The sequence below is a fragment of the Oryctolagus cuniculus genome, chromosome 1 (genome assembly GCF_964237555.1).
Source record: "Oryctolagus cuniculus chromosome 1, mOryCun1.1, whole genome shotgun sequence".
In the NCBI taxonomy this organism is placed as follows: Eukaryota; Metazoa; Chordata; class Mammalia; order Lagomorpha; family Leporidae; genus Oryctolagus; species Oryctolagus cuniculus.
Genome location: NC_091432.1, coordinates 119139661 through 119166212, shown reverse-complemented (window position 1 = coordinate 119166212; position 26552 = coordinate 119139661). Strand labels below are relative to the sequence as shown.

The window sequence follows — 26552 nt, the reverse complement described above, 5'->3', positions numbered from 1 at the left end:
CAGCAGTGAAGCCATCTGGTTCTGTGCTTTTCTTTATTAGGAGATATTTTATTACTGATTAAATTTCATTACTTGTTATTTGTATGTTCAGGTTTCCTCTGTTTTCCTGGTTCATTTTTCATGAGTTACGCATATCCAAAAATTAAGCTATTTCTTATAGGTTTTCCAATATTTTGACTCATAGTTGAGTTGGAGATGATGGAAAAAGCAGAAAGACACTACCATGTATGGCTTAATGGAGAACTACAGAAGTCAGAAGAATGATACCGTGGTAAAGGCTGAGAAGCAGACCGATGGATGTATGTTTGTTACATAGGTAAAGTGTAACAAAGAGGTCAGGCTGATTTTTTACAGAGTGTTAGTGTATTTGGGATTCATGTGGGAAAAGTACCACTAATCTACCTTCATTTAATATTTAAAATGGCTTATTTATTGACAATAAAATTGTATGTTTTTATAGTATACAACATGATGTTTTGCTGTATGTATTTACTAATAATGACCCCTACTCCATAACCCACAGAAATAATTTTCAGATGGATGGCAGATTTAAATAGGAAATTAAAAACATAAATAACTTAAAACAAAAGTGAATGTGTTTATGTTTATGGAGCCCTGTTTTCTTAAACAAGACACAAATTTGCTACCCATAAAGGAAACAGAGTTTCATTTCAATTCAGCCCTTTGATTACCTAATGGCAATGTTAAGGGTCTGAAAGTGTAGTTCACAGATTCTTATCACACCCAAAGTGGGAAGATTACACAGGGAGTCACTTTATGGTTCACATCAGGAAGATATCAGTTGAAAGTATAAAGAGATATCATATGTACCTACCAGACTAGCTAAAATGAAAATGAAAATGCCAAATATTGACAAAAAGGTGGAGCAACTGGGACTCTCATATCTGGCTGATAGGAATGCACAATGGTAAATCACTTTGAAGCAGTTTGTCAGCTTCCTATGAAGTCAAATATGTGTTGACTGTACAACTGGGCAATCCCATTCCCTAGAACTTTACCAAGATAAATGAAAACCTATACTCATAAAGACATATACATAACTGCTCACTGCAGCTCTTCCTTTTAAAAATAAAATTCTATTAAATGCAAATATATTCCATATTGACAGAAAACAAACCAGCCATTGCTTGGGGTCATGGGTGGGATGAGTTTTATTTTAAAGGTCCCAAGAAACATTTTGTAGTGCTACAAAGGTTTCATAATTTGATTTTAGTGAGAGTTACAGAGGGTGCATGCATTTGTCAAAACTCATTGATTACATAGTTACCATGGCTAAGCTTTATTTTATTTCAATCATAATTTAATAAAGTTCATTAAAAATTAAGTGGCACACTGTGGAAGACAGTTTGAAGATTCCTCAGAAACCTGAATATAGCCCTACCACATGACCCAGCCCCATCCCATCCCACTCCTCAGAATTTACCCAAAGGAAATTAAATTGGCAAATAAAAGAACAGTCTGCACCTCAATGTTTTTATTGCAGCTCAATTCACAATAGCTAAGACATGGAATCAACCTAAATGCCCATCAACAGTAGACTGGATAAAGAAATTATGGGACATGTACTCTATAGAATACTATACAGCAGTAAAAAAAACAATGAAATCCAGTCATTTACAGCAAAATGGAAGAATCTGGAAAACATCATGCTGAGTGAAATAAGCCAGTCCCAAAGGGACAAATATCATATGTTCTCCCTGATCAGTGACAACTAACTGAGCACCTAAAAAGAAACCTGTAGAAATGAAACGGACACTATGAGAAACAAGGACTTGATCAGCCCTTCTCCTGACTGTCGAGGAATAACTTACTATTTTACTCCCTTTAGTATTTTTTTGTTCTACTTAATACCATTGGTTGAACTCTTTAATTAACACACAATTATTCTTAGGTGTTTAAATTTAACTGAAAAGTGATCCCTGTTAAATAAAAGAGTGGGAATAAGGGAGGAAAGAGATGTGCAATTTGTGATATACTCAATCAGACTTGCCCCAAATGGTAGAGTTAAAAACATGCCAGGGGATTCCAATTCAATCCCACCAAGTTGGCATGTACCAATGCCATCTCACTAGTCAAAGTGATCAGTTTCAGTTCATAATTGATCATACTGGTAGGTCTAAGAGTCAAAGGGATCACATAAACAAGACTAGTGTCTGCTAATACTAACTGAAAGAATTAAAAAGGAATGATCCAACATGGGAAGCAGGATACACAGCAGACTCATAGAATGGCAGATGTCCTAAACAGCACTCTGGCCTCAGAATCAGCCCTTAAGGCATTCGGATCTGGTTGAAGAGCCCATGAGAGTTTCTCAGGCATGGAAAGCCAAGACACTGTTCCAAAAAAAATGACCTAAATGAAAGATCTCTGCCAGTGAGATCCCAGTGGAAAGAACAGGCCATCAAAGAAGGAGGTACTTTTCTCTGAAGGGAGGAGAGAACTTCCACTTTGACTAAGACCTTGTCTAAATAAGGTCGGAGTTGGTGAACTCAAGAGGCTTCCATAGCCTTCAGCTCATGACAAGAGCCTTGGGTGATTACTGACATCATAAATAAGAGTGTCAATTGTTAAATCAACAATGGGAGTCACTGTGCACTTATTCCCCATGTAGGATCTCTGTCCTTAATGTATTGTACTATGTGAATTAGTGGTAAAACTAGTCTTTAAACAGCACTTTATACTTTGTGTATCTGTTTGGGTGCAAACTGTTGAAATCTTTACTTAGTATATACTAAATTGATCTTCTGTATATAAAGATAATTGAAAATGAATCTTGATGAAGAATGGGATGGGAGAGGAAGTGGGAGCTGGGATGGTTGTAGGTGGGAGGGAGGTTATGGGGGAAAAGCCACTATAATCCAAAAGTTGTACTTTGGAAATTTATATTTATTAAATAAAAGTTAAAAAAAGAAAAGATGAAAGAGTCAATAAGAATATGAAAATAAAAGGGGAACTTGCTCACTTATTATCATAAAAGAGGATACTGTTATTCATGATTGCAGTAGTCTTAAGTTCAAACAGCAGATTTTCACTTCATTCAAAGTTGATCAAATACTTTCCTTTTGCTTCTACCAAAGTTGCTTTCCTGTAGGATTTTTGCAGCCAATATTTTTAATTTACATAGAAAAATATTGTGGACTGATTGCTTTCAGAATATGATCCTAGGAGAGAGCCTAGCGACCTGAGGAATCTGCAGCATCATTGGATCCAGTCTCCACCCTCCTCCACCATAGTACCACTATGGGACCAAGCTTCTAGACATGGAACTTTAGAGAACATCAAATGTAATATCCAAAGTGCAGCAAGCTGTGAAGAGTTCGTTATTCTCTGGTCAGGACTGGAAGGCACAGGAAGGAGAAGGCTAGTCTGGAGGGGAGAGCTGGCAAAGCGGTAGGAAGGCTTTCTGTCATTGTTGGCACCTTGCTTCCCACATGTATCTCCCAGCCTCTGATGCTCTTTTTGTTCCCACATGAGCAACTGTGGTTTGCCCTATTGTTCTTGGTACTTTTGATCATTATATTAGTTCTGCACTGTTGTGTAACCAATTTCCCAAACCTTAATGTCTTGAAATAATAGAACTGATTATCTCAGTATTTCCGTTGGTCAGGAATCTGGGTGTGGGTTAGCTGAGTACTTTGCCTGAGAGTCTCTTGCAGCCTATATCCAAGGTGGAATAATCCTGTGGCTCCCCTTAAGGATAATTTATTTCTAACCTCACTCACATAGACTGGCAGGATTCAGTTCTTCTTGGGTTGTTGGGCAAAGTTGTTAGTTCCTGGGCTCCAGATAAGAATGATAGGCTTTGATGATACTTTGATTTCACCTTGATGTGAAATCACCTGATTCTCTCCTAAGCAGAGAATCCAGTCAGGTTATGTTGACACTTCTGACTTATAGAAACTGTTAGATAATAAATTGATATTATTTTAAGCCTTTGTCCATGGTAAGCTATTATGCAGTAATAGAAATCTAAGACAGTCATGATATTTGGGTTGCTGTTACCTTGCCCCAAATTTGGGTGGAAGCACTTACTGGATCCCAGGAAGTCTTCTCTTATTGCGTACCCAGTCTATTGGGAACCTTTGACTTTTTTCTTCCAGAGAGATGGTCCCTGCTACCATATCAACGTCATCTCCATAACTGTCAAGGATTACAGGGTTCTGGGATTTTATCCTACCTACAAGCTAAGAAGATAGTTTGTTATTATTTTTATGGATATCGGTGGAAGAAACAAGATTCCTGGGTTAGAAACAAAGAATCTTATTATTTATGGTAAAAGCAGAAGCCAGAGCTTCATAGTCCCCTGGGTTCCACAGGAGGAGACTAGAGAGGGCTAGGTTGATGTTATCTCATTGTGAACACTGAAATTGAGGTATATACCACTTATTTACTAAGTGAGAGCAAGCCTGCTCTCTCCTGGGTGAGTGCCACCTCATCCTGCAAGGCTTCTCACTGCCAACATACCATTGAGAGACAGCCTAGGCAAGGAGTGGTCAGGGTCTCGCATTCTTGGCAAGCCCAAGAAGAATGTGCAGTGATACTCAGGATTCATGATGGGATGCCCCTCTCAATGTAAATAAAGGTGAAGTAAGAACAAACAAATATTATCCTTAGAGAAATAGCAAAAGGAAGAAAAATTTGAAATCTAAAATAAAGAATGAGACTTAAAGACTTAACAATGTTCACTTTCTGACAAAAATGATTCAATGTATACATAATAGGAGCTCCTGAAAAGAAAAACCCAAGGAAAAAAAAAACAGAACAAATACTAAAAATTAACAATCATTCAAAAAATTTTTCTGGATGATTTTTTTTAACATTTATTTAATGAATATAAATATCCAAAGTACAGCTTATAGATTACAATGGCTTCCCCCCATAACATCCCTCCCACCCACAACCCTCCCCTTTCCCACTCCCTCTCCCCTTCCATTCACATCAAGCTTCATTTTCGATTCTCTTTATATACAGAAGATCAGTTTAGCATGCATTAAGTAAAGATTTCAACAGTTTGCTCCCTCATAGAAACATAAAGTGAAAAATGCTGTTTGAGTACTAGTCATAGCATTAAATCTCAATGTACAGCACACTAAGGACAAAGATCCTACATGAGGAGTAAGTGCACAGTGACTCCTGTTGTTGACTTAACAAATTCACACTCTTGTTTATGGCATCAGTAATCACCCTAGGCTCTTGTCATGAGTTGCCAAGGCTATGGAAGCCTTTTGAGTTCACCGACTCTGATCATATTTAGACAAGGCCATGGTCAAAGTGGAAGTTCTCTCCTCCCTTCAGAGAAAGGTACCTCCTTCTTTGATGACCCATTCTTTCCACTGGGATCTCACTTGCGGAGATCTTTCATATAGGGTTTTTTTTCCCCCAGAGTGTCTTGGCTTTCCATGCCTGAAATACTCTCATGGGCTTTTCAGCTGGATCCAAATGCCTTAAGGGCTGATTCTGAGGCCAGAGTGCTGTTTAGGACATCTGCCATTCTATGGGTCTGCTGTGTATCTCACTTCCCATGTTGGATCGTTCTCTCCCTTTTTTATTCTATCAGCTAGTATTTGCAGACACTAGTCTTGTTTATGTGCTCCCTTTGGCTCTTAGTCCTATCATTATGATCAATTGTGAACAGAAATTGATCACTTGGACTAGTGAGATGGCATTGGTACATGCCACCTTGATGAGATTGAATTGGAATCCCCTGGTATGTTTCTAACTCTACTGTTTGAGGTAAGTCAGCTTGAGCATGTCCCAAATTGTACATCTCTTCCCTCTCTTATTCCCACTCTTTTATTTAACAGTGATCACTTTTCAGTTAAGTTTCAGCACGTAAGAATAATTGTGTATAGGCCGGCGCCGCGGCTCACTAGGCTAATCCTCCGCCTAGCGGCGCCAGCACACCGGGTTCTAGTCCCGGTTGAGGCGCCGGATTCTGTCCCGGCTGCCCCTCTTCCAGGCCAGCTCTCTCCTGTGGCCAGGGAGTGCAGTGGAGGATGGCCCAGGTGCTTGGGCCCTGCACCCCATGGGAGACCAGGAAAAGCACCTGGCTTCTGGCTCCTGCCATCGGATCAGCGCGGTAAGCCGGCTGCAGCGCACCGGCCGCGCCGGCCATTGGAGGGTGAACCAACGGCAAAGGAAGACCTTTCTCTCTGTCTCTCTCTCTCACTGTCCACTCTGCCTGTCAAAAAAATAAAAATAAAAAAATTAAAAAACTAAAAAAAAAAATAATTGTGTATTGATTACAGTATTCAACCAAAAGTATTAAGTAGAACAAACAAAAAAATACTAAGAGGGATAACATATTAAGTTGCTCATCACCAATGATTTTTAAAAAATTGAATTGGTAGGCCGTTGCCGCAGCTCAATAGGCTAATCCTCCGCCTGCAGCGTCGGCACCCCGGGTTCTAGTCCTGGTTGGGGCGCCAGATTCTGTCCCGGTTGTTCCTCTTCCAGTCCAGCTCTCTGCTGTGGCCCGGGAGTGCAGTGGAGGATGGGCCCTGCACCCCATGGGAGACCAGGAGAAGCACCTGGCTCCTGCCTTTGGATCAGCGCAGTGCACCGGCTGCAGCGGACATTGGGGGGTGAACCAACGGCAAAGGAAGACCTTTCTCTCTGTCTCTCTCTCTCACTGTCCACTCTGCCTGTCAAAAAAAAAAAAAGCAAAAAAAAAAAAAAAACCAACAACATTGAATTAGTATATTATATACCTGAGAATATTGACTTAGAATGATTAACACTGAAACATATTCTTGTAGAATTTATGAAACCTCATAAAAATGTTCTTTGAACTTTTTGAAAAGAATTATTTATTTGAAAGTAAGAATTATGGAAAGAGAGGGAGAGACAGAGAGAAATATCTTCCATCCAGTGGTACACTCCTCAGATGACTGTAATGGCAAGCACTGGGCCAGGCCAAAGACAGGAGCCAGGAGCTTCTTCCAGGTCTCCCACATGGGTAGCAGATTGTGGTGGGTATGAAAGCAGAGGATACAAACAAAATGTGAAGATATTTTAGTAACCATAATTGGTGGTGATAATAGTATCATTATGCTTAGGCTGTTAGATGTTTAATATTGGGTAAAGCAGTGACTGATTATAGGATATTCTAATTCCATTCCATTCTAATGTTGTTCTATTTTTTAAAATGTTGTTATAATCCTTTACTGACTCTTTTTGACTTTCTTTTTTAATTGTTTTTTTAAAAAATATTTATTTATTTATTTATTCATTTATTTGAAAGACGGAGTTGCACAGATTGAGGAAGAGACAGAGAGACAGATATCTTCCATCTGCTGGTTCATTCCTCAAATGTCTGCAATGGCCTGGAGCTGGTCTAGGCCAAAGCCAAGAGTCAGGAGATTCTTTTGGGTCTCCCACATTGGTGCAGGGACTCAAGCAACTGGGTCATCTTCCACTGCTTTCCCAGGCACATTAGCAGGGAGCTGGATCCGAAATAGAGCAGCCAGGTCTCAAATCCCACCCACAAAGGATGCCAGCATTGCAGGTGGTAGCTTTACCTGCTATGCCACAATGCCAGCCCCTATTGTTCTATTCTATATACACCACATTATAACTATGCAATAAACATCTATGCAGTTTTCTCATAATATGCATATTCATGAACCTTTCAAGACCCTGCATATGCATGTATTTCAAATATTTTGCATCAAAATAAGCTTACCTTTAAGTTCCATTTTCCACAAACTTTTTACTCTCTTATTATATAATATATATTAAATAAACATATATAGCTTAGATTTTATTATACTCTAATGCTGCACCCTGGAGAGCCAGGATTCTTAGTGTAAAATAAAGGAGATATAATTGTGATAAAACAGCAACTAACAACTTTGTAGCATTATATTTGAATTAGATATTTTTGTCACCTACTCATCTATTTTTTACCTGATAAATTCTAAAAACAATGCTAATAATTCCAGAGAATTACTATGTTTACTGTATCTGTATGATGTTGAAAGCTGTTGTTGAATTTTCCTCCTTACTAATGCACTAACTCATATGCCCCACGAGCCCCACGAGCCATATATGGCAGTGCTTGATTTACTGCAATCTTACCAACTCAGTGATGTCATCAAGTTCAGATTATTGTCAATCTGTGAAGTAAAATTAGTGTCTGAGTTTAGTTTTAATTTATATTACTCAAATTAGGAGCAAGGCTTAACATATTTCACATGTTTAACTGAGCACCAAAAAGGAAACCTGTTAAAATGAAATGAACACTATGAGAAATGGTGACTTGATCAGCCCTTGCCCTGACTGTTGATGAACAACTTAATACGTTATCCTTCTTAGTATTTTTGTTTGTTTGTTCTACTTAATACTTTTGGTTGAATACTGTAATCAATGCACAGTTATTCTCAAGTGTTGAAACTTAACTGAAAAGTGATTGCTGTTAAATATAAGAGTGGGAATAAGAGAGGGAAGAGATGTGCAATTCGGGACATGCTCAAGCTGATTTACCTCAAATGGTAGAGTTAGAAACATACCAGGGGATTCCAATTCAATCCCATCAAGGTGGCATGTACCAATGCCATCTCACTAGTCCAAGTGATCAATTTCTGTTCACAATTGATCATAATGATAGGACTAAGAGCCAAAGGGAGCACATAAACAAGACTAGTGTCTGCAAATACTAGCTGATAGAATAAAAAAGGGAGAGAACGATCCAACATGGGAAGTGAGATACACAGCAGACCCATAGAATGGCAGATGTCCTAAACAGCACTCTGGCCTCAGAATCAGCCCTTAAGGCATTTGGATCCAGCTGAAAAGCCCATGAGAGTATTTCAGGCATGGAAAGCCAAAAACCCTGGCCAAAAAAAAAAAAAAAAACCCTATATGAAAGATCTCCGCGAGTGAGATCCCAGTGGAAAGAATGGGTCATCAAAGAAGGAGGTACCTTTATCTGAAGGGAGGAGTGAACCTCCACTTTGACTACGACGTTGTCTAAATATGCTCAGAGTCGGTGAACTCAAAAGGCTTCCACAGATAACTGATGCCATAAACAAGAGTGTGAATTTGTTAAGTCAACAACAGGAGTCACTGTGCACTTACTCCTCATGTAGGATCTCTGTCCTTAATGTGCTGTACATTGAGATTTAATGCTATGACTCAAACAGTATTTTTCACTTGGTGTTTCTATGTGGGTGCAAACTGTGGAAATCTTTACTTAATATATGCTAAACTGATCTTCTGTATATAAAGAGAATCGAAAATGATTCTTGATGTGCATGGAAGGCGGGAGGGAGTGGGAAAGGGGAGGGTTGCGGGTGGGAGGGACGTTATGGTGGGGGGGAAACCATTGTACTCCATAAGCTCTACTTTGGAAAATTATATTTATTAAATAAAAGTTTAAAAAATTATATTACTCAAATTAGGAGCAAGGCTTAACATATTTCACATGTTTAAGAATATTTTTCTTTCTTTTTCTGTGATCTACATGTGATTATTATTGACTGCCCACTTCCCTATTGAATTGTTAATCTTTATAAAATCAAATTTCGAGGCCGGCGCCGCGGCTCACTAGGCTAATCCTCCACCTAGCGGCGCCAGCACACCGGGTTCTAGTCCCGGTCGGGGCGCCGGATTCTGTCCCGGTTGCCCCTCTTCCAGGCCAGCTCTCTGCTGTGGCCCGGGAAGGCAGTGGAGGATGGCCCAGGTGCTTGGGCCCTGCACGCCATGGGAGACCAGGAAAAGCACCTGGCTCCTGGCTCCTGGCTCCTGGCTCCTGCCACTGGATCAGCGCGGTGCGCCGGCCGCAGCGCGCCGGCCGTGGTGGCCATTGGAGGGTGAACCAACGGCAAAGGAAGACCTTTCTCTCTGTCTCTCTCTCTCACTATCCACTCTGCCTATCAAAAAAAAATAAATAAAAAAAATCAAATTTCGAAATTTCTTTGTATGGTAAGATTAGCCCTTAGTCTTTGATACAAATATCTTTTTTATTGGTTATTTGTTATTTGGACTTCTCTATGAGTTAGCAGTTGGTCTTCCCCTTATGTAGAAAAGTTTCTTTTTAATGCAGTAAATCATTTCAATCTTTTTTAAGTGATTTTGTATTTTAAGCCCTATGTAAAAATGGATCCCTATCCTAGATTATAGAAAATTCCGTGTGAGTTTCTGACACTTTACTGTGTATCTGCACCCTCTGGGGGAGCACAAGGCACTGGATACTGAAACTTGTTTTTATACATTATTTCCATAAAACTGGATAAGTAGAACACTTCACTTTGAAATTTAAAATACTTGCCACCTTCTGTCTTGGGATCTTAGTTGGGAAAAAATATCACTCAGATCCACTTGGTTGCTCTGTGTGGAATGGACTAGAGGAAGAATGAAACTATGGATGTGGCAAGACAATTACTAATCTGTCCCACAATTTGTCTCTTCCAGATTTTCTGAGATCTGCAACAGTGAAGCAGGAACAGATTTGGTCAATTAATAAGACCATGATTTCTTTTTTATTAGAGAATTTATACAATTTCAGATTGGACACAGCTTTAAACTGCTGTGAGGGAACTGGATATGGTGGCTTGGCTCTGGGAACGTTGAAGCACTCCATGTCCCTGAAATTTTATGATGAAATGATTTGGATGAATAGCTCAGAAACAGAAGACAGGAGAACAACCAGCAGCTTCTGCAAGAAGCAACGCGTGACAGAAGTTGCAGGATGCTTGTTCCACTTCTGCTGGGCATAGCTTCTCTATTCTGTCCATGTTGCAGTAAGTCCTAGAAATAAGGTGGTAGCTGGTAGCTTGTTAATAAATGGACAGTTTCTTGGAGAAGGAACGTTTCCAGATTAGCTCTTGGGGCTGTGGCAGATGTCTGTGTGATTGTTCTAAGGAAGGTTTTTCTTTTCCTCATAGGTGAACTTCAAGACCATCTAAAAGGTATGACCATGGCAGGGCTAGAGTCCTTGTAAATAGATCATTTGTGGCATTTTGGAGTAAACCTCCCCTCCATTCACTATTAACATAGATTACTAGGACCTCTGCCTCCTACCAAGATGTGTAGTCCCTTTCTTGGAATAAGCAGGTTAAATATCCTTTTTTATTTTCTTTTACCTATTACTGGACAAATCATCAGGCTAGATATGGGGTTCATTACTTGAGTTCCATAGATCAATTTTATAGGCACTCTAACCTCCCGAAGTCATAGACAGCATTCGATTTATGTGTGTACCAGTTCTTTTACAAGATTATCAAAGGAGTCTGTGTCCCCAAGGAAAGCTAGGAATCACCTGGAAATATTGCTTTCCCATAGAGAAGCTCCCATGCTCAGAGAACCTTCTCTTCTAAGTACCTGTTTCTGTGTCTTACAGAGACTAGACTAATGTGCTTCAAATGTAAAAGATACCATCTGGGACTATGTTATGAATCTATGAAGACCTGCAGCCTGAAGTATCAGCAGTCCTGTGCTATTGAGAACTTTTACATACTTACCCCAAAAGGTAGCATGGGATATAGAGTGACTGAGAAATAACTACCTCTTTCTCTTAGAAGCAGTGGTGTTTCGCCTTCAGAGTACGTGGAGTAAATAGGATGGGTGAGGATGGGTGGTCATGTAGAGGGAATGGCAAAGATGCATTGAAGACATTATTGGGTGGAGAAGAAGTCAATGTCCCTTATCAGTCACAGAATAAAATCCAGTTTCTGGGTCAGGAATTAATAGACTTGTTGCTCGTTAGGACCTAGAGAAAGGTTAGTGAGCACCTGAAGACAGGTTATTCCTAGGAACACAGGAGTAAGTGAAGTCACTAAAGTTGTATTTCCCTTTTTTCCTTCCTTAGGACGAAGTATGTACCATTATTCAAAACTATCGTGTATGTCCAACTGTGAGGACATCAACTTCTTGGATTTTGAAAAGAGGACAGAGCTCATTTGTTGCAAACATAGTAACTATTGCAATCTCCCTGAGGGACTCTAGCTCCACATCTTTCCTGGATTTGGGGTCATTATTCTACACACTACATCTTTCACTTCCTCCCCCCAAACTTGCATTTTGATTTCCCCTTCTAGCCAGTGTTAGAAAGTGAGAAAGCTGGCCATTGTAAAAAGAGAAGAAATCACATGTAGACACAGGGAAGGGTGACTGAGTTTCATTAACGATGGAGCACTAGACTGATCTTTGGAAAATCCCTGTTGGTTACATTTGGCAGGGAGTTTTTGGTTTTCTCATGATGCTGTTACCACGAAGAAGCTTAAGCCTAGTCCTTTTTTTATTGTCTTTATGAAAACACAAAGAATTGGGACCATAGTAATACCAAGTTTGTACTGATAATTCTGAAGTCATATTCTATTCTTATTTACACTCATATTCTGTGGGTTGAGATGCTCTTTAGACTAACTCTGATACTTCCTGGCACTACCTTTTTGCCAATAAGTTCTGGAGGTAGAAGAAGGTTCACCCCCAGCTTTCCAGTTTGTTGACAACATGAGAAAAATCTTGCTCTGGTAGAGCTCTTGAGGAGGATCTCAGGACACAAAATACTGGACAGACACAATAATGTGACATCGAGGAAAGTTTTAGGGGAATTTAAGCTTTGAGAGGAAATTTGGTGCGAGTGGAATTAGTTTTCAGTTATCATGGCTTAAATGACCATGGCCAGGTAGCCTTGAGCAAGCACATAATTGAACTAGGTGGTTGGACTTGGAATGGAGACCTTCCTCAAGGATGGCTAGTCAGTTTGTTCTCATGGGAGTGAAAGATAAAATATCAATAATGAGGCAAGCAGCATGGCTATTGAAGAAAACAGGATGCACACAGATTCTATGAAGTTGTGTTCGAGTAACAGACTACCCTGTGCAAGATGAACTTATAGTTAACAAACTACCTTGTGTAAGATGAAGTTATAGGAGCCGGCGTTGTGGTGCAGAGGGTTAAAGCCCTGGCCTGAAGCGCAGGCATCCCCCAATATGGGTGCCAGTTCGAGTCCCAGCTGCTCCTCTGCCGATCCAGCTATCTGCTATGGCCTGGGAAAGCAGTAGAAGATGGTTCAAGTCCCTGGGCCCCTGCACCCATGTGGGAGACCTGAAGAGGCTCCTTGTTCCTGGCTTCAGATTGGCCAGCTCCAGCCATTGCTCAGCTCCAGCCATTGCACAGCTCCAGCCATTGCGGCTGTCTGGGGACAGAACCAGTAGAGGGAAGACCTCTCTCTTTGTCTTTACCTCTCTCTGTAACTCGGTCTTTCAAATAAATAAAATAAATTGCTTTTGGGAGAATGGACATTTTGATGATGTTGATTCTTCCAATCCATGAGCATGGAAGATTTTTCCATTTTTTGGTATCCTCTTCTATTTCTTTCTTTAAGGTTTTGTAATTTTCATCATAGAGATCTTTAACGTCCTTGGTTAAGTTTATTCCAAGGTATTTTATTGTTTTTGTAGCTATTGTGAATGCGATTGATCTTAGCAGTTCTTTCTCAGCCATGGCATTGCTTGTGTATACAAAGGCTGTTGATTTTTGTGCATTGATTTTATATCCTGCCACTTTGCCAAACTCCTCTATGAGTTCCAATAGTCTCTTAGTAGAGCTCTTTGGATCCTCTAAGTAAAGAATCATATCGTCTGCAAAGAGGGATAGTTTGACTTCTTCCTTCTTGATTTGTATTCCTTTGATTTCTTTTTCTTGTCTGATGGCTCTGGCTAAAACTTCCAGAACTATGTTAAATAGCAGTGGTGAGAGTGGGCATCCCTGCCTGGTGCCAGATTTCAGTGGAAATGCTTCCAACTTTTCCCCATTCAATAGGATGCTGGCTGTGGGTTTTTTATAAATTGCTTTGATTATATTGAGGAATGTTCCTTCTATACCCAATTTGCTTAGAGTTTTCATCATGAAAGGGTGTTGAATTTTATCAAATGCTTTCTCTGCATCAATTGAGATAATCATATGGTTTTTCTTCTGCAGTCTGTTAATGTGGTGAATCACATTGATTGATTTGTGAATGTTGAACCATCCCTGCATACCAGGGATGAATCCCACTTGGTCTGGGTGGATGATTTTCCTGATGTGTTGTTGTACTCTATTGGCCAGAATTTTATTGAGGATTTTTGCGTCTATGTTCATCAGGGATATTGGTCTATAATTTTCTTTCAGTGCTGCATCTTTCTCTGGCTTAGGGGTTAAGGTGATGCTGGCTTCATAGAAAGAATTTGGGAGGATTCCCTCTTTTTCGATTGTTCTGAATAGTTTGAGAAGAAATGGGATTAGTTCTTCTTTAAATGTCTGGTAGAATTCAGCAGTGAATCCATCTGGTCCTGGGCTTTTCTTTGTTGGGAGGGCCTTTATTACTGTTTCAATTTCTGTTTCAGTGATGGGTCTATTTAGGTTTTCTATGTCTTCATGGTTCAATTTTGGTAGATTGCATGTGTCCAGGAATCTATCCATTTCTGATAGATTTTCCTGTTTGCTGGCATACAAGTCCTTGTAGTAATTTCTGATGATTCTTTTTATTTCTGTGGTGTCTGTTGTTACGTTTCCTTTTTCATCTCTGATTTTATTGATTTGGGTCTTTTCTCTTCTTTTTTTAGTTAGTTGGGGCAATGGAGTGTCAATTTTGTTTATTTTTTCAAAAAACCAGCTCTTCGCTTGGCTGATCTTTTTAATGTTTTTTTGGATTCAATCCTGTTAATTTCTTCTCTGGTTTTAATTATTTCTCTTCTCCTACTAGATTTGAGTTTGGTTTGCTGCAGTTTTTCTAGGTCCTTGAGATGCGCTGAAAGCTCATTTATTTGGTACCTTTCCAATTTCTTGATATAGGCACCTATTGCTATAAATTTGCCTCTCAATACTGCTTTTGCTGTATCCCATAAGTTTTGATATGTTGTGTTGTTGTCTTCATTTACTTCCAGAAAGTTTTTGATTTCTCTTTTGATTTCTTGAATGACCCAGTGTTCATTCAGGAGCATGTTGTTCAGTCTCCATGTGTTTGCATACTTTCTGGGGTTTCCTGAGTTGCTAATTTCCAGCTTCATTCCGCTGTGGTCTGAGAAGCTGCATGGTATGATTCTAATTCTTTTAAATTTGCTGAGACTTGCTTTATGGCCTAGTATGTGATCAATCCTGGAGAAGGTTCCATGCACTGCTGAGAAGAATGTGAAGTCTATAGATGTAGGGTTGAAAGTTCTGTAGATATCTGTTAGATCCATTTGGGCTATAGTGTCGTTTAAATCTACTGTATCCTTGTTGAGCTTCTGTCCTGTTGATCTGTCTATTTCTGAGAGTGGAGTATTGAAGTCCCCCAGTACTATTGTATTGGGGTCTAAGTCTCCCTTTAAGTCCCTTAACAAATCTTTTAGATAAACCGGTGCCCTGTAGTTAGGTGCATATACATTGATAATTGTTATATCTTCTTGTTGTATTGATCCCTTAATCATTATATAGTGTCCCTCTTCATCTCTCTTAACAGTTTTTGTATTTGATATTGTATTATATTGTCATCTTCCTTCATTTAGAGGAATTTTTTGATTTCTCTTTTGGTTTCTTTATGACACACTGTTCAATTAGGAGCATTTTTTTTTTTTGGTTTCCATGTGTTTGTACATTTTCTGGAGTTGCTTAGGTTGCTAATTTCCAGCTTTATTTCATTATCGTCAGAAAAGATACATGGTATGATTTCAATTTTTTTGAAATTGCTGAGACTTACTTTATGGCTTAACATTTAGTCTATGCTAGAGAGAGTTCCATGAAAAGAATGTGTATTCTGCAACAGTGGTATGAAAGTTCTGTTGGCATCAGTTGGGTCCATTTGGTCCAGAGTGCAGATTAGCTCTGTTGTTTCTTTGTTGATTTTCTGTCTAGTCAATCTGTCCATTGATGAAAGTGGGGTGTTGAAGTCCCCTTTTATTATTGTATTAGGGTCTATGTCTCCCTTTAGATCCATTAACATTTGTTTTAAATAGTCATGCATCCTGGCATTTGGTGCTTATACATTTATTAGAGTCACATCTTTCTGTTGAATTGTTCACTTAATCATTACATAATGCCCTTCTTTGTCTTTTTAACAGTTTTTTTCTTAACGTCTGCCTTGGCATATATTAAGATTGCTGCATCTGCCATAAGCATCCCCATCTACAGAGAGAGCAGAGTTGTTTCCAGAGCCAGTTGCCTGTGGGTGCTCCTCCTGGGCAGTTTGAGCCCTGGAGCCTGTGATAGGTTGAGATTATGGTGCCCTCGCAATCTTAAGTGGGTGTTTAGTTCCTCTCCAACCTTCCCAGTACAACTCAAGTCAATGGGAAACACAGATTTTCCCTCTGGTAAACCACCAGTAGCATGGGCTGCCTCAGTCTGTCCTCACCTCACTCTCTGAACCTGGTGTCTCCTTCAACCCTGGGCTGCGGGAGTCGTGGGTGGTGTCCCTGCTCACTGCTGCGCATCTGTACTTTCCAAGCTGCCCCATGGCATTCCCTTTATTTTTTTTTTTTGATTTGACAGGTAGAGTTAGTGAGAGAGACAGAGAGACAGAGAGACAGAGAGAAAGGTCTTCCTTCCATTGGTTCACCCCCGAAACGGCCACTACGGCCGGCGTGCTGCACCGATCCTTTTCAGTTATTACAATTCAGGAATGAGTTTAGTGAGAGAAAATGTGGAAGTTACCAAGAAAACAAATTGTTATTCTCTAAATAATAACATTAATTAGAATTGTTTCAAAAAATGCTTACTGAGCACATGAATAAAATTTAACCATGCACTAAAACTTGCTGGAACTTGGACTTATATTGTAATTAAAACACAGTCTAATGGCAGGTGTTGAGGTCTAGCAGATAAAGCCAATGCATACGGTGCTGGCATCCCATACAGGTGCCTGTTTTTGTTCCAATAGCTCTACTTTGGATCTAGCTTTCTGTGAATGTTCTAGGAAAAGCATCAGAAGACAGCCCAAGTGTTGGGACCCTGGCATCCATGGGGAGACCTGGATGAAGTTCCTGGCTCTGGGTTTCACCTCAGCTCAGCCATGGACATTGCAGTAATCTGGGGAGTGAAAAATAAGATGGAAGATCTCTGTCTCTGCGTCTCTCCCTCTCTTTCTCTGTAACTCTGGGCTTTCAAATCAATCAATCAATCAATCTTTTTAAAAATCATACAGTCTAGTTTCTTCAGCTGTCAATGAAAACTATTTAATTTTCCCACAGTTATTAATAAAAATAATATCTTTATATTGAGTGTATTATCCTCTCACCAACAAAACTGTCAAGTTAACTGAATTGGCAAAAAAAAAAAAAAGTTTTATTCTTCCTCTTTCCAAGAATGTGTCATGAGAGTAAGACTCAGAATGGAGGAAATATGTCACCACACCCTCCCCTGGGACTGTCTCTAAAACCCCTCTATGGTTTGTAACCCAAAATTGCTATTTTAGTGTAACTGCTGCCTGGCACTGATGCCGGATGAAAATATGCAACATGGCTGCTGACTAGCTCCCCATGATAATCTATAAATAATTATATGATAATTACCATGATTCCCACTCCCACTCCCATCATGCACTTGATGCCATGACACTTCCAGGACTTCCTAAATGGGCCAAAAAATGGCAGTCACCAAATTCCTGGAAATTTCCTCCCAAAGCACCCCCTATACCTCCAGACCATGTAAAGTGTTGGCCCCTATACTCATCATTTGCAGTTCACTCTACAGCATACTTGCACTCTCTCTGGGTTTGTCATTTTGCTTTGACACTAAATCTTATCGTTCTGCTGAATTTTTATCTATATCTTGTCTTCCAATTATGTTGTACATCAGAAACAAGAACCCTGTTCTATTGGACCCCAACATAAAGACCTCCAAGAGTCTGTTTCTCCATAAGTAGTGAGAACGCAAGAAAAGATAGTCAAAAGCAGCTTTCTCAAACTCTGGAAATTAATTGTAGGCTTGAAACACGTTGACAATAACTTTAATGAATGCATCTTTTCATATTCTGACCTTGTGAATGAACATACACCTGTAGCTGTAGGAGAGTACATCCTCTTTCCTCATTTCACGTTCTGATGAACAAGCTTCCTGCTGATGTTAGGCCTAATCAATTTTTGATTAACTCAACAGGCAGAGAATGCTTGCTTAAGAATTCCAGGAACTGACTACAGGGAAGTGGTTAGAATCACACTGCTTGTAAACAATCAAGCCTTATGTCAAAGGGATCAGCACCCAGCTAGTTTCAAGCTGCTCTTAGAAATTTACTTGACAATTAACTGAGCCCACTGTCTTGCCTAAATCCCCTCAATCCTTACCTATCCTTTAAAGCACTTTCAAGATTGAAGATGTCAATTTTCTCCCAACATTGCTAGTTTCTCAAATGAACCTATTTCTTTACATCAACCCATGTATTTGGTGAATTGGCCATCCAGCACTGAACAACTTAGACCTAATATTTCTGGCAAGATGAGAAGTGTTTATTTCTAAAAGGCTAGATTTTGGTACGAACAGTGGTACTTGTAACATTTATGCTTTTTCTCTTCCATTTCATTTTAAACAGCTATTTGGTGTCTTGAAAGTCAGCAGACATGAGCCATGGTAGTGAGGGATCCTGGGACTAAAAACAGGCCACACTAATGCCATCCCGTAGCTCCTTGCCAGCCATGTACACACTAAACAGAACAGGATGAAGCCCCTTGTAGTAAATATTTGCCAACAGAAAACAAGATTCAGTTTTTGATCGAAACAAATGAGAAAAGGTTCCATTAAGACTGCCTGTGCCTTCACAGTAGCTAACATAACAACTAGATTGAGATGACAAACTCAAGACAGCAGCTTTGTCTTTTTACCAGCCCCTCAACTTCTTTAGACTTTCTTTCTTTCTTTCTTTCTTTCTTTCTTTCTTTCTTTCTTGACAGGCAGAGTGGACAGTGAGAAAGAGAGAGAGAGAGAGAGAGAGAGAGAGAGAGAGAAAGGTCTTCCTTTGCCGTTGGTTCACCCTCCAATGGCCGCTGCGGCTGGCGCGCTGCGACCGGCGTACCGCGCTGATCTGATGGCAGGAGCCAGGTACTTATCCTGGTCTCCCATGAGGGTGCAGGGCCCAAGCACTTGGGCCTTCCTCCACTGCACTCCCTGGCCACAGCAGAGAGCTGGCCTGGAAAAGGGGCAACCGGGACAGAATCCGGCGCCCCAACCGGGACTAGAACCCGGTGTGCTGGCGCCGCAAGGCGGAGGATTAGCCTGGTGAGCTGCGGCGCTGGCTTGTTTGTTTCTTAAATAAAACTGCTTCTTCTTACCATGTGTCTGGTCTCCTAAATCATCATGGACACTGGGACACAAGCTGGAAATAATCTCACCAGGTTTCCTGCAACCTTGTTAGGAGGTCATCCAGGATTTCCTTTCCAAGCAGTAAGAGATTAGCAATGGCCTGCTGGCCCTACTTGATCTTTCCTGTCCTCTCCATTTTCCTTTCTGGAATGATACCATGGATGCACTCCACCAGTGGAGGACAGATGATCTCTCTCTGTAGCTACTTGATGTGATCGGACACTCCCTAAGTGAAACCAGGCACCAACTGCCTGATGACAGTCTCCTGTCATTTCCAACAAAGCTCCTCTCCTTGGTGGAGGGAGGGTGAAATCCCCAGGCTCCCCTCGATTATGCGGTCCAGATTCTCCAGATGAGTTGCGAACTGCCTTGGTTTCTTGCCTTCTAGCTCTAACAGGATCCCCTTAGCCTCCTCTCTCCAGGTCTCTGATCTTACTCATCAGGCCTTGTCTAGACTGAATTACCTCTCTCTGAAGCAGTCTAGCAGGACTGTGTTGCTACACTCTCCTTGGTGTCCAGCTAACAGGCCCATTAAGCAGAGAGTGGGCATATATTTCAAATGTTCCAAAAATGAGAGCTTAGAGTCTGTAAGTGAATGTGATGCCCACAGCTTGTACTTACAGGGAGGGAGGAATAGGGCCATACTGGTATGGGGAGGACATTCCAGACAGGTCCATTTTCAAAGGTTTCCCCTCCAGGAAGCCTCAGGACAGTGGAAGATACCTTGCTGATGTTTTATAGACTGAAGGAAACTCTGGGGACACCCAGAGCTGGCTCTTCTAGTCTGATAACTGGATAACACTCCCTGGGCATTCCCACCCTGCTGGAAGTCAATATCCTTGGCATGGGTCAAGGCACCCCAGGGACATGGGCGAGAGGTGGCTGAGCATAGGTAAGTGGGTAAGCTCGTCTACTCCTGCCCGCCGACCTCTCCCTCACTGTGTGCGCAGTGAAGTGATGCTCCCACAGCCCAGGGCTTGAATATTTCCAGTAAAGAGAAGGTGCCCATAATGAACCAACGATTGAGAATTCTTTTGACCATCAGATCTTGATCTAAAAATCAACCTAGGGAGATGCTAGGAGAATCGAGTCTTCAGGAAATTACCTCTAGAATATTAAAAGAACTGTCTAAATTCTGAACTGAGTCTCTGATCTTAGGACTTCCAGACGAGCGCCTGGGACTCTCAAGCAATGAGGCTCAAACGTGGCATGGAATTGGCATCATTTTTTTCTTAACCTAAAAACCCATTGTCAGGTTATGGGGCCGAACTTATGTTGTGCTAGTATAAGGGTCTGAAGGGTTAAACCCCACTGCCTCCTCTCCTCAGCTGCAGTCTTTGAAGAAAAAAAGAAAACTGGGGCAAATGGAGGAAAACCAGCACACCCCAGTCCTTTTTCCTCCTAGCACTTCTCTTCATCATTATCTTTTTATTTTATTTTATTTTATTTATTTTTTTTATTTTTTGACAGGCAGAGTGGACAGTGAGAGAGAGAGACAGAGAGAAAGGTCTTCCTTTGCCGCTGGTTCACCCTCCAATGGCTGCCGCGGCTGCCGCGCTGCGGCCGGCGCACCGCGCTGATCCGATGGCAGGAGCCAGGAGCCAGGTGCTTTTCCTGGTCTCCCATGGGGTGCAGGGCCCAAGCACCTGGGCCATCCTCCACTGCACTCCCTGGACACAGCAGAGGGCTGGCCTGGAAGAGGGGCAACCGGGACAGAATCCGGCGCCCCAACCGGGACTAGAACCCAGTGTGCCGGCGCTGCTAGGCGGAGGATTAGCCTAGTGAGCCGCGGCGCCGGCCTCTTCATCATTATCTTGGCGAGAAGTTTATATTCCCATGGCAGGGCATAAAAAAATTCCCATTACAAGGTTACATTTGAGAGGTGATAAGAATTCAGCTGTATGACCACCACAAAACATGGAACAGCCACCATGAGAGCTCTTTCTGTGAGACTGTGGGGCACTAGATAGATAAATGTAGAGCTTAAGCAATATAAAAATATTTGATGTGGGCTCTGCTTCTGTAACTGGTGATCAGGCCCAAGATGGCAGACACAGGTGCATCCCATACTGCTTACTCCAGGCTCTCTTACTTCTGCCAGTATCTCAGCTGGAAGAGTTTTTGACCTGGTGGCACATCCCAGCCCTTATTCCTGTGGGATACAGATGCTTGGTGGTTTTGTCCTCATGGCGTTGTTTCAGTTTTCTATTGAACAGGACAATTAAGCCAGTGAGAAGCAGAAGTTATCCAGGAACCCCCTGAGTGTAAATTATCAGCTTTCTTCCCCTATTATACAACAGGGGCTTAGATTACTCTGATAATCCAAATAAGTCCCCCCATCAGTACAGTGATCCTTTTTTTTTTTTTTGACAGGCAGAGTTAGACAGTGAGAGAGAGAGAGACAGAGAAAAAGGTCCTCCTTCCGATGGTTCAACCCCCCAAATGGCCGCTACGGCTGGTGCGCTGCACCGATCCAAAGCCAGGAGCCAGGTGCTTTCTCCTGGTCTCCCATGCGGGTGCAGGTGCCCAAGCACTTGGGCCATCCTCCACTGCACTCCCAGGCCACAGCAGAGAGCTGGACTGGAAGAGGAGCAACCGGGACAGAACCGGAGCCCCAACTGAGACTAGAACCTGGCGCCCATATGGGATGCCAGCACAGCAGGCGGGGGATTAAACAAGTAAGCCACGGCGCCAGCCCCTGTACAGTGATCTTTTGCTACAACTAGTGGATTCAAGCAATCGAGATGCAACTATTTTGCTGTCTCCTCTCTTATCTTGCTTCACCTCTCTGTGCTTCCTCTTCCTCTCTATCATAGCATTGCCCAGGAATCATTGGCTGATAAGCTGCAGGTATACCCTGTGCTCAATGAGAGGATTTTGTGATCCATGTCTCTTGTGTTAAATTGTTGACATAATAAATGAAAGGTAAAGGAGCTGGAGAAATCCCTTCTCAAAATTATTCCAACTTATGAGGCTACTTTCAATTTGCATCATCTGATTTTAAATGTTAAACTCTGCATTTTACTATGCTATTTTAGCTTTTCTTTCTCTGTAGCAAATCTTATTTCACCCCTGGGAAGGGAGGTACCTAGTGTATGGAGAGCCAGATTACTTACTGCAGGAGGTAAAAGAAAAATCTCATTGAAAGTCAAAGAAACCTCCAGGCCCGGAAGCCTCTGCACCTGCGCACAGGACCCAGTTGCCTGGCCAAATCTGCCATGTATACTTCAATGCCTCCTGACAAGGCTGAGCCTGAAAAATTAGCTAGAGATCCTTCCTATTTTTCCTACAGATCAACATAGTGTTTCTTCTCTCTTTTCTTTCTTTCTCTCTTTCTTTCTCTCTTTCTTTCTTTCTTTCTTTCTTTCTTTCTTTCTTTCTTTCTTTCTTTCTTTCTTTCTTTCTTTCTTTCTTTCTTTCTTTCCTTCCTTCCTTCCTTCCTTCCTTCCTTCCTTCCTTCCTTCCTTCCTTCCTTCCTCTTATTTGAGAGGTAGGGGGCAGACAGAGGAACAGAATGCAATGACTCCAGTCTAGGCCATGGACCAGGAATTCAAGCCAGGTCTCCCTGGTGCATGGCAGGAACCCAACAACTTGAGCCATCATCTGATGTTCCCAGGATCTGCATTAGCTGGAAGCTGGAGTCAGGAGGTGGCACAGAGTACCGAATCCAGGTACTCTGATATGGAATGCAGGCATCCTACCTGGTGTCCTAACCACCAGGCCAAATGCATGCCCTTCTCGCTACTCTTGAGAACTTTCTAGGAGCTTCTCTTGTAGCTTAAAAATTTAGGCTCCTATAGCAATGTGTTAAAAGGCTGGGATATCTCCAGTGAGCCCTGAATCTCCTAAATGTGCTCCTTTGTGTTGTTTACACTGCTTCTGCAATAATTAACCTTGCTTCAGCACACAACAAGGATAGGCATCTCTTCTAGGTGGTCAGAATTTAAAAGTGTTCTCTCATGCTATCTATCACATCAAGTTTCTATTCTAGGGCTGTTAAACATTGGCCATCTGCCTCTAGGCATTGGCAGCTTGGACATCCTGGGTCACGTCTCCTCCAGGAAAAGCTGCTCTTCCCCGTGGCTGACCCACTGCTGGCCAAGGGAGGACAAACATCACTTATCCTAAGTTCTTTCCCTCAAGTGATATAGCATTTCAAGGCAGAGGCATAAGAAAGGTGCACAAATGACAGCAGGCTTTATTTAAAGAGAGTGAATACACATTCATGTATGAGTGTGGGTAACCCCACAAGGAGAGATATCCTCCAAGAGAGGGCCCGAGAGGTGCCCACAGAGAGCATGCAGGAGAAGGAAAGAGATGGACCAAAAGCCAGAAGAGGAAAAAAAGCAAAAGGCAAAAAAAAAAAAAAAGGCCAGCCTCATGTGCAACAGTTCCCTTTGTTGGGTGAGCATGACTCCCTCACTGGATATAAATGAGATGGAGTTTGAGGATTAGTGTGTGATTTTCTGGAAGTTTCATGCTGCCAGTCCCAGTTGAGATGCAGTTGCACCATGGGAAAGTGGGCATACAGGATCAATATGCTAGGGGATGGAGTTGTACTGCAGGTCTACAGATCAAAAGTTGCGGTAGGGGCTGGCACTGTGGTGTAGTGGGTCAAGCCGTCACCTGCAGTGCCAGTATCCCATATGGGTGCTGGTTTGAGTCCCAGCTGCTCCACTCCCGATCCAGCTCTCTGCTGTGGCCTGGGAAAGCAGTTGAAGATGGCCCAATTCCTTGGGCCCCTGCACCCATGTTGGAGAACCGGAAGAAGCTCCTGGCTCCTGGCTTTGGATCTGCTCAGCTCCGCCTGTTGCGGTCATTTGGGGTGTGAACCAGCAGAATGGAAGACCCCTTTCCCTCTCTCTCTGGCTCTATGTCTCTCTGTAACTCTGTCTTTCAAATAAATAAAATAAATTTTTTTAAAAAATTGCAGTAAAATCTGCTACTCATTTATTTCTAACTGACTTCCTGCCTGGCTCCCCCACATCATAGATGAGGACAGTAATCTCCCTGAAGCAAGGTTGTACTTTCTGTGGCTTTAGTTACCCGGGTGATCTATCCTGGTTCAAAAATTAAAAAAATGGAATGTTTCAGAAATAAACAATCCATTGTTTTAAATAACTTTTATTATAGCATTTTATTTATAACTGTCCTATTTTATCAGTTACTGTCGCTAACCTCTTATTGTGTCTGAGTTATAAATTAATCTTTATAATCAGTATGTATGTATAGGAAAATATTTAGTACATACTAACAGAGAGTTCAGTACTACCTTTGGTTTGAGACATCTCCTGGGGTCCTGGAAGATATCCCCCAGATAAGAAGAGACCCCTGGCTTTCCATAGCCCAGTGGAAAGAGAAGGAAAGTGAATATATGCCAGGCGTTCCTTTCATGGACATAACCCAAGCTTTGATATAACCAAGCTTCAAAACCGAGCCCTACCCCTAATGCCTTTGATGTAGACTGTATCAGGTCCCAGTATCTCTCCCTCAATTTGCAGTTCCTCTGGAAAGAGCAACTCATTAAATTAAGAGAATGACATAAAAGTAAATTAACCAGAGCCCACACCCTGAATCACAGAGATTCACAATATCCCTATAGTTCACCACTCACTGCTGGCACCTGCTTTGAGAGTCTTGCAGGAACTCACAAGTCCTGATGAAAATCACGCCCAATCTGTCCATAGACCCTAGGCAGACCAGAGTCCATCTTTGCCATTTCAAAAGGAGTACCCTGGCTCTTATCACTGACCAACAGTGACAGGAAAGTCACTTGTACACTGGTCCAGCCAAAGGCACACACATAAGTGTATAATGCACTGCTCAGCTCCCATGTTACAAGATTCACTGCATTTAACCTCTCAGAGTCCAAGAATTGAACAACAGCTGTCTGACTCCTTGCTCTGCACATTGCAAATAAATAACTTTATTCTACCATTGCAGGGTCTGTGTATTGGGAGAATGGGTCCAGTTTTTGGGGTTCTACTTGGGGGTAGCAATTCCTCCTACCAGTTTTGGAGATGTTCTATAACAGTTTTGCTTTTTGTCCCCAAGGTTCTGAGTCTTTCTTCAAAGCACCATTGTTTTCTCCTGTCTCTTCTTCTGAATAGTAGCCTCAGCACCACAACAAACTTTTTTTTAATTAATTTTTTATTTATTTGACAGGTAGAGATATAGATAGCGAGAAAGAGAGAGACAGAGAGAAAGGTCTTCTTTCCATTAGTTCATCCCCCAAATGGCCGCTATGGCCAGTGCTGTGCTGATCCGAAGCCAGGAGCCAGGTGCTTCTTCCTGGTCTCCCATGAGGGTGCAGGGCCCAAGCACTTGGGCCATCCTCCACTGCTATCCTGGGCCACAGCAGAGAGCTGGACTGGAAGAGGAGAAACTGGGTCTAGAACCTGGTGCCCATATGGGATGCTGGTGCTGCAGGCAGAGGATTAACCAAGTGAGCCATGGCGCTGGCCCCTCACAACAAACTTTTCAATGCCTTACAGATGGCAGCCATCCGAAACATACTTGTAGAGGAGTAGAGTTAGGCCTGCCCCCCAGCAGTTTGAATTTTGTTTCCAGAGCCATGGATTGGTTGACACTGCTGAAGGCTTGGGGACTTTTTTTTTTTTTTTTTTTTTTTGAGGACAGTATGGAATGAACTTTAGCTCTCAAGTCCCACAAAGGGCACAAGATGTTTTTAGCTCTTGAGATTCTATTCCTTTTAAGATCTCTCCAGCAGTATGAAGTGAAGCGATGCATTTCAACATGTAGTATCCCACTGGAACCTTGATAGTTTTCCAAATGTAAGCATTATTTTACAGAGATAATTATTACAGCAAGTACACTGTAGTTATATGAACTTCCATCAACCACAAGGATAAAATTTGCATTATCATGACCGATTTTTAAAAAAAAATTATTTATTTATTTATTTGAAAAAGAGTTGCACAGGAGTCACTGTGCACTTACTCCTCATGTAGGATCTCTGTCCTTAATGTGCTGTACATTGTGACTTAATGCTATAACTAGTACTCAAATAGTATTTTTCACTTTATGTTTCTATGGGGATGCAAACTGTTGAAATCTTTACTTAATGCATACTAAACTGATCTTCTGTAAAAAAAAAAGAAATTATATTTCCCAACTTGACTCTAACTGGGATTAAACATGACAATAGGTCTGATCTGATTTCATCATCATTTAAAAAAATCATCTATTATTTTTCACTTCATGTTTCTGTGTGGGAGCAAACTGTGGAAATCTTTACTTAATGTATGCTAAACTGA

At 41.5% G+C, this 26552-nt stretch overlaps 1 protein-coding gene across 1 annotated transcript; it reads left to right on the top strand.

The window, feature by feature from the left end:
• The first annotated feature begins 2841 nt into the window (after window positions 1–2841).
• PATE2 (prostate and testis expressed 2) lies at window positions 2842–26552 on the top strand. Its single transcript, XM_051848149.2, has 5 exons — window positions 2842–3411; window positions 10435–10763; window positions 10908–10931; window positions 11363–11491; window positions 11831–26552. Exons 2-5 carry the CDS (start codon window positions 10712–10714, stop codon window positions 11965–11967), a joined length of 342 nt encoding a protein of 113 aa, XP_051704109.1. The 5' UTR covers window positions 2842–3411; window positions 10435–10711; the 3' UTR covers window positions 11968–26552.

Excerpts from the sequence above, each read along its gene's own strand:
- PATE2 (XM_051848149.2), top strand. The coding sequence starts at position 10,712 with ATGCTTGTTCCACTTCTGCTGGGCATAGCTTCTCTATTCTGTCCATGT. Across the intron at positions 10,932-11,362 it reads ACTTCAAGACCATCTAAAAG|AGACTAGACTAATGTGCTTC; the intron begins GTATGACCATGG and ends TGTGTCTTACAG. Across the intron at positions 11,492-11,830 it reads TTACATACTTACCCCAAAAG|GACGAAGTATGTACCATTAT; the intron begins GTAGCATGGGAT and ends TTCCTTCCTTAG.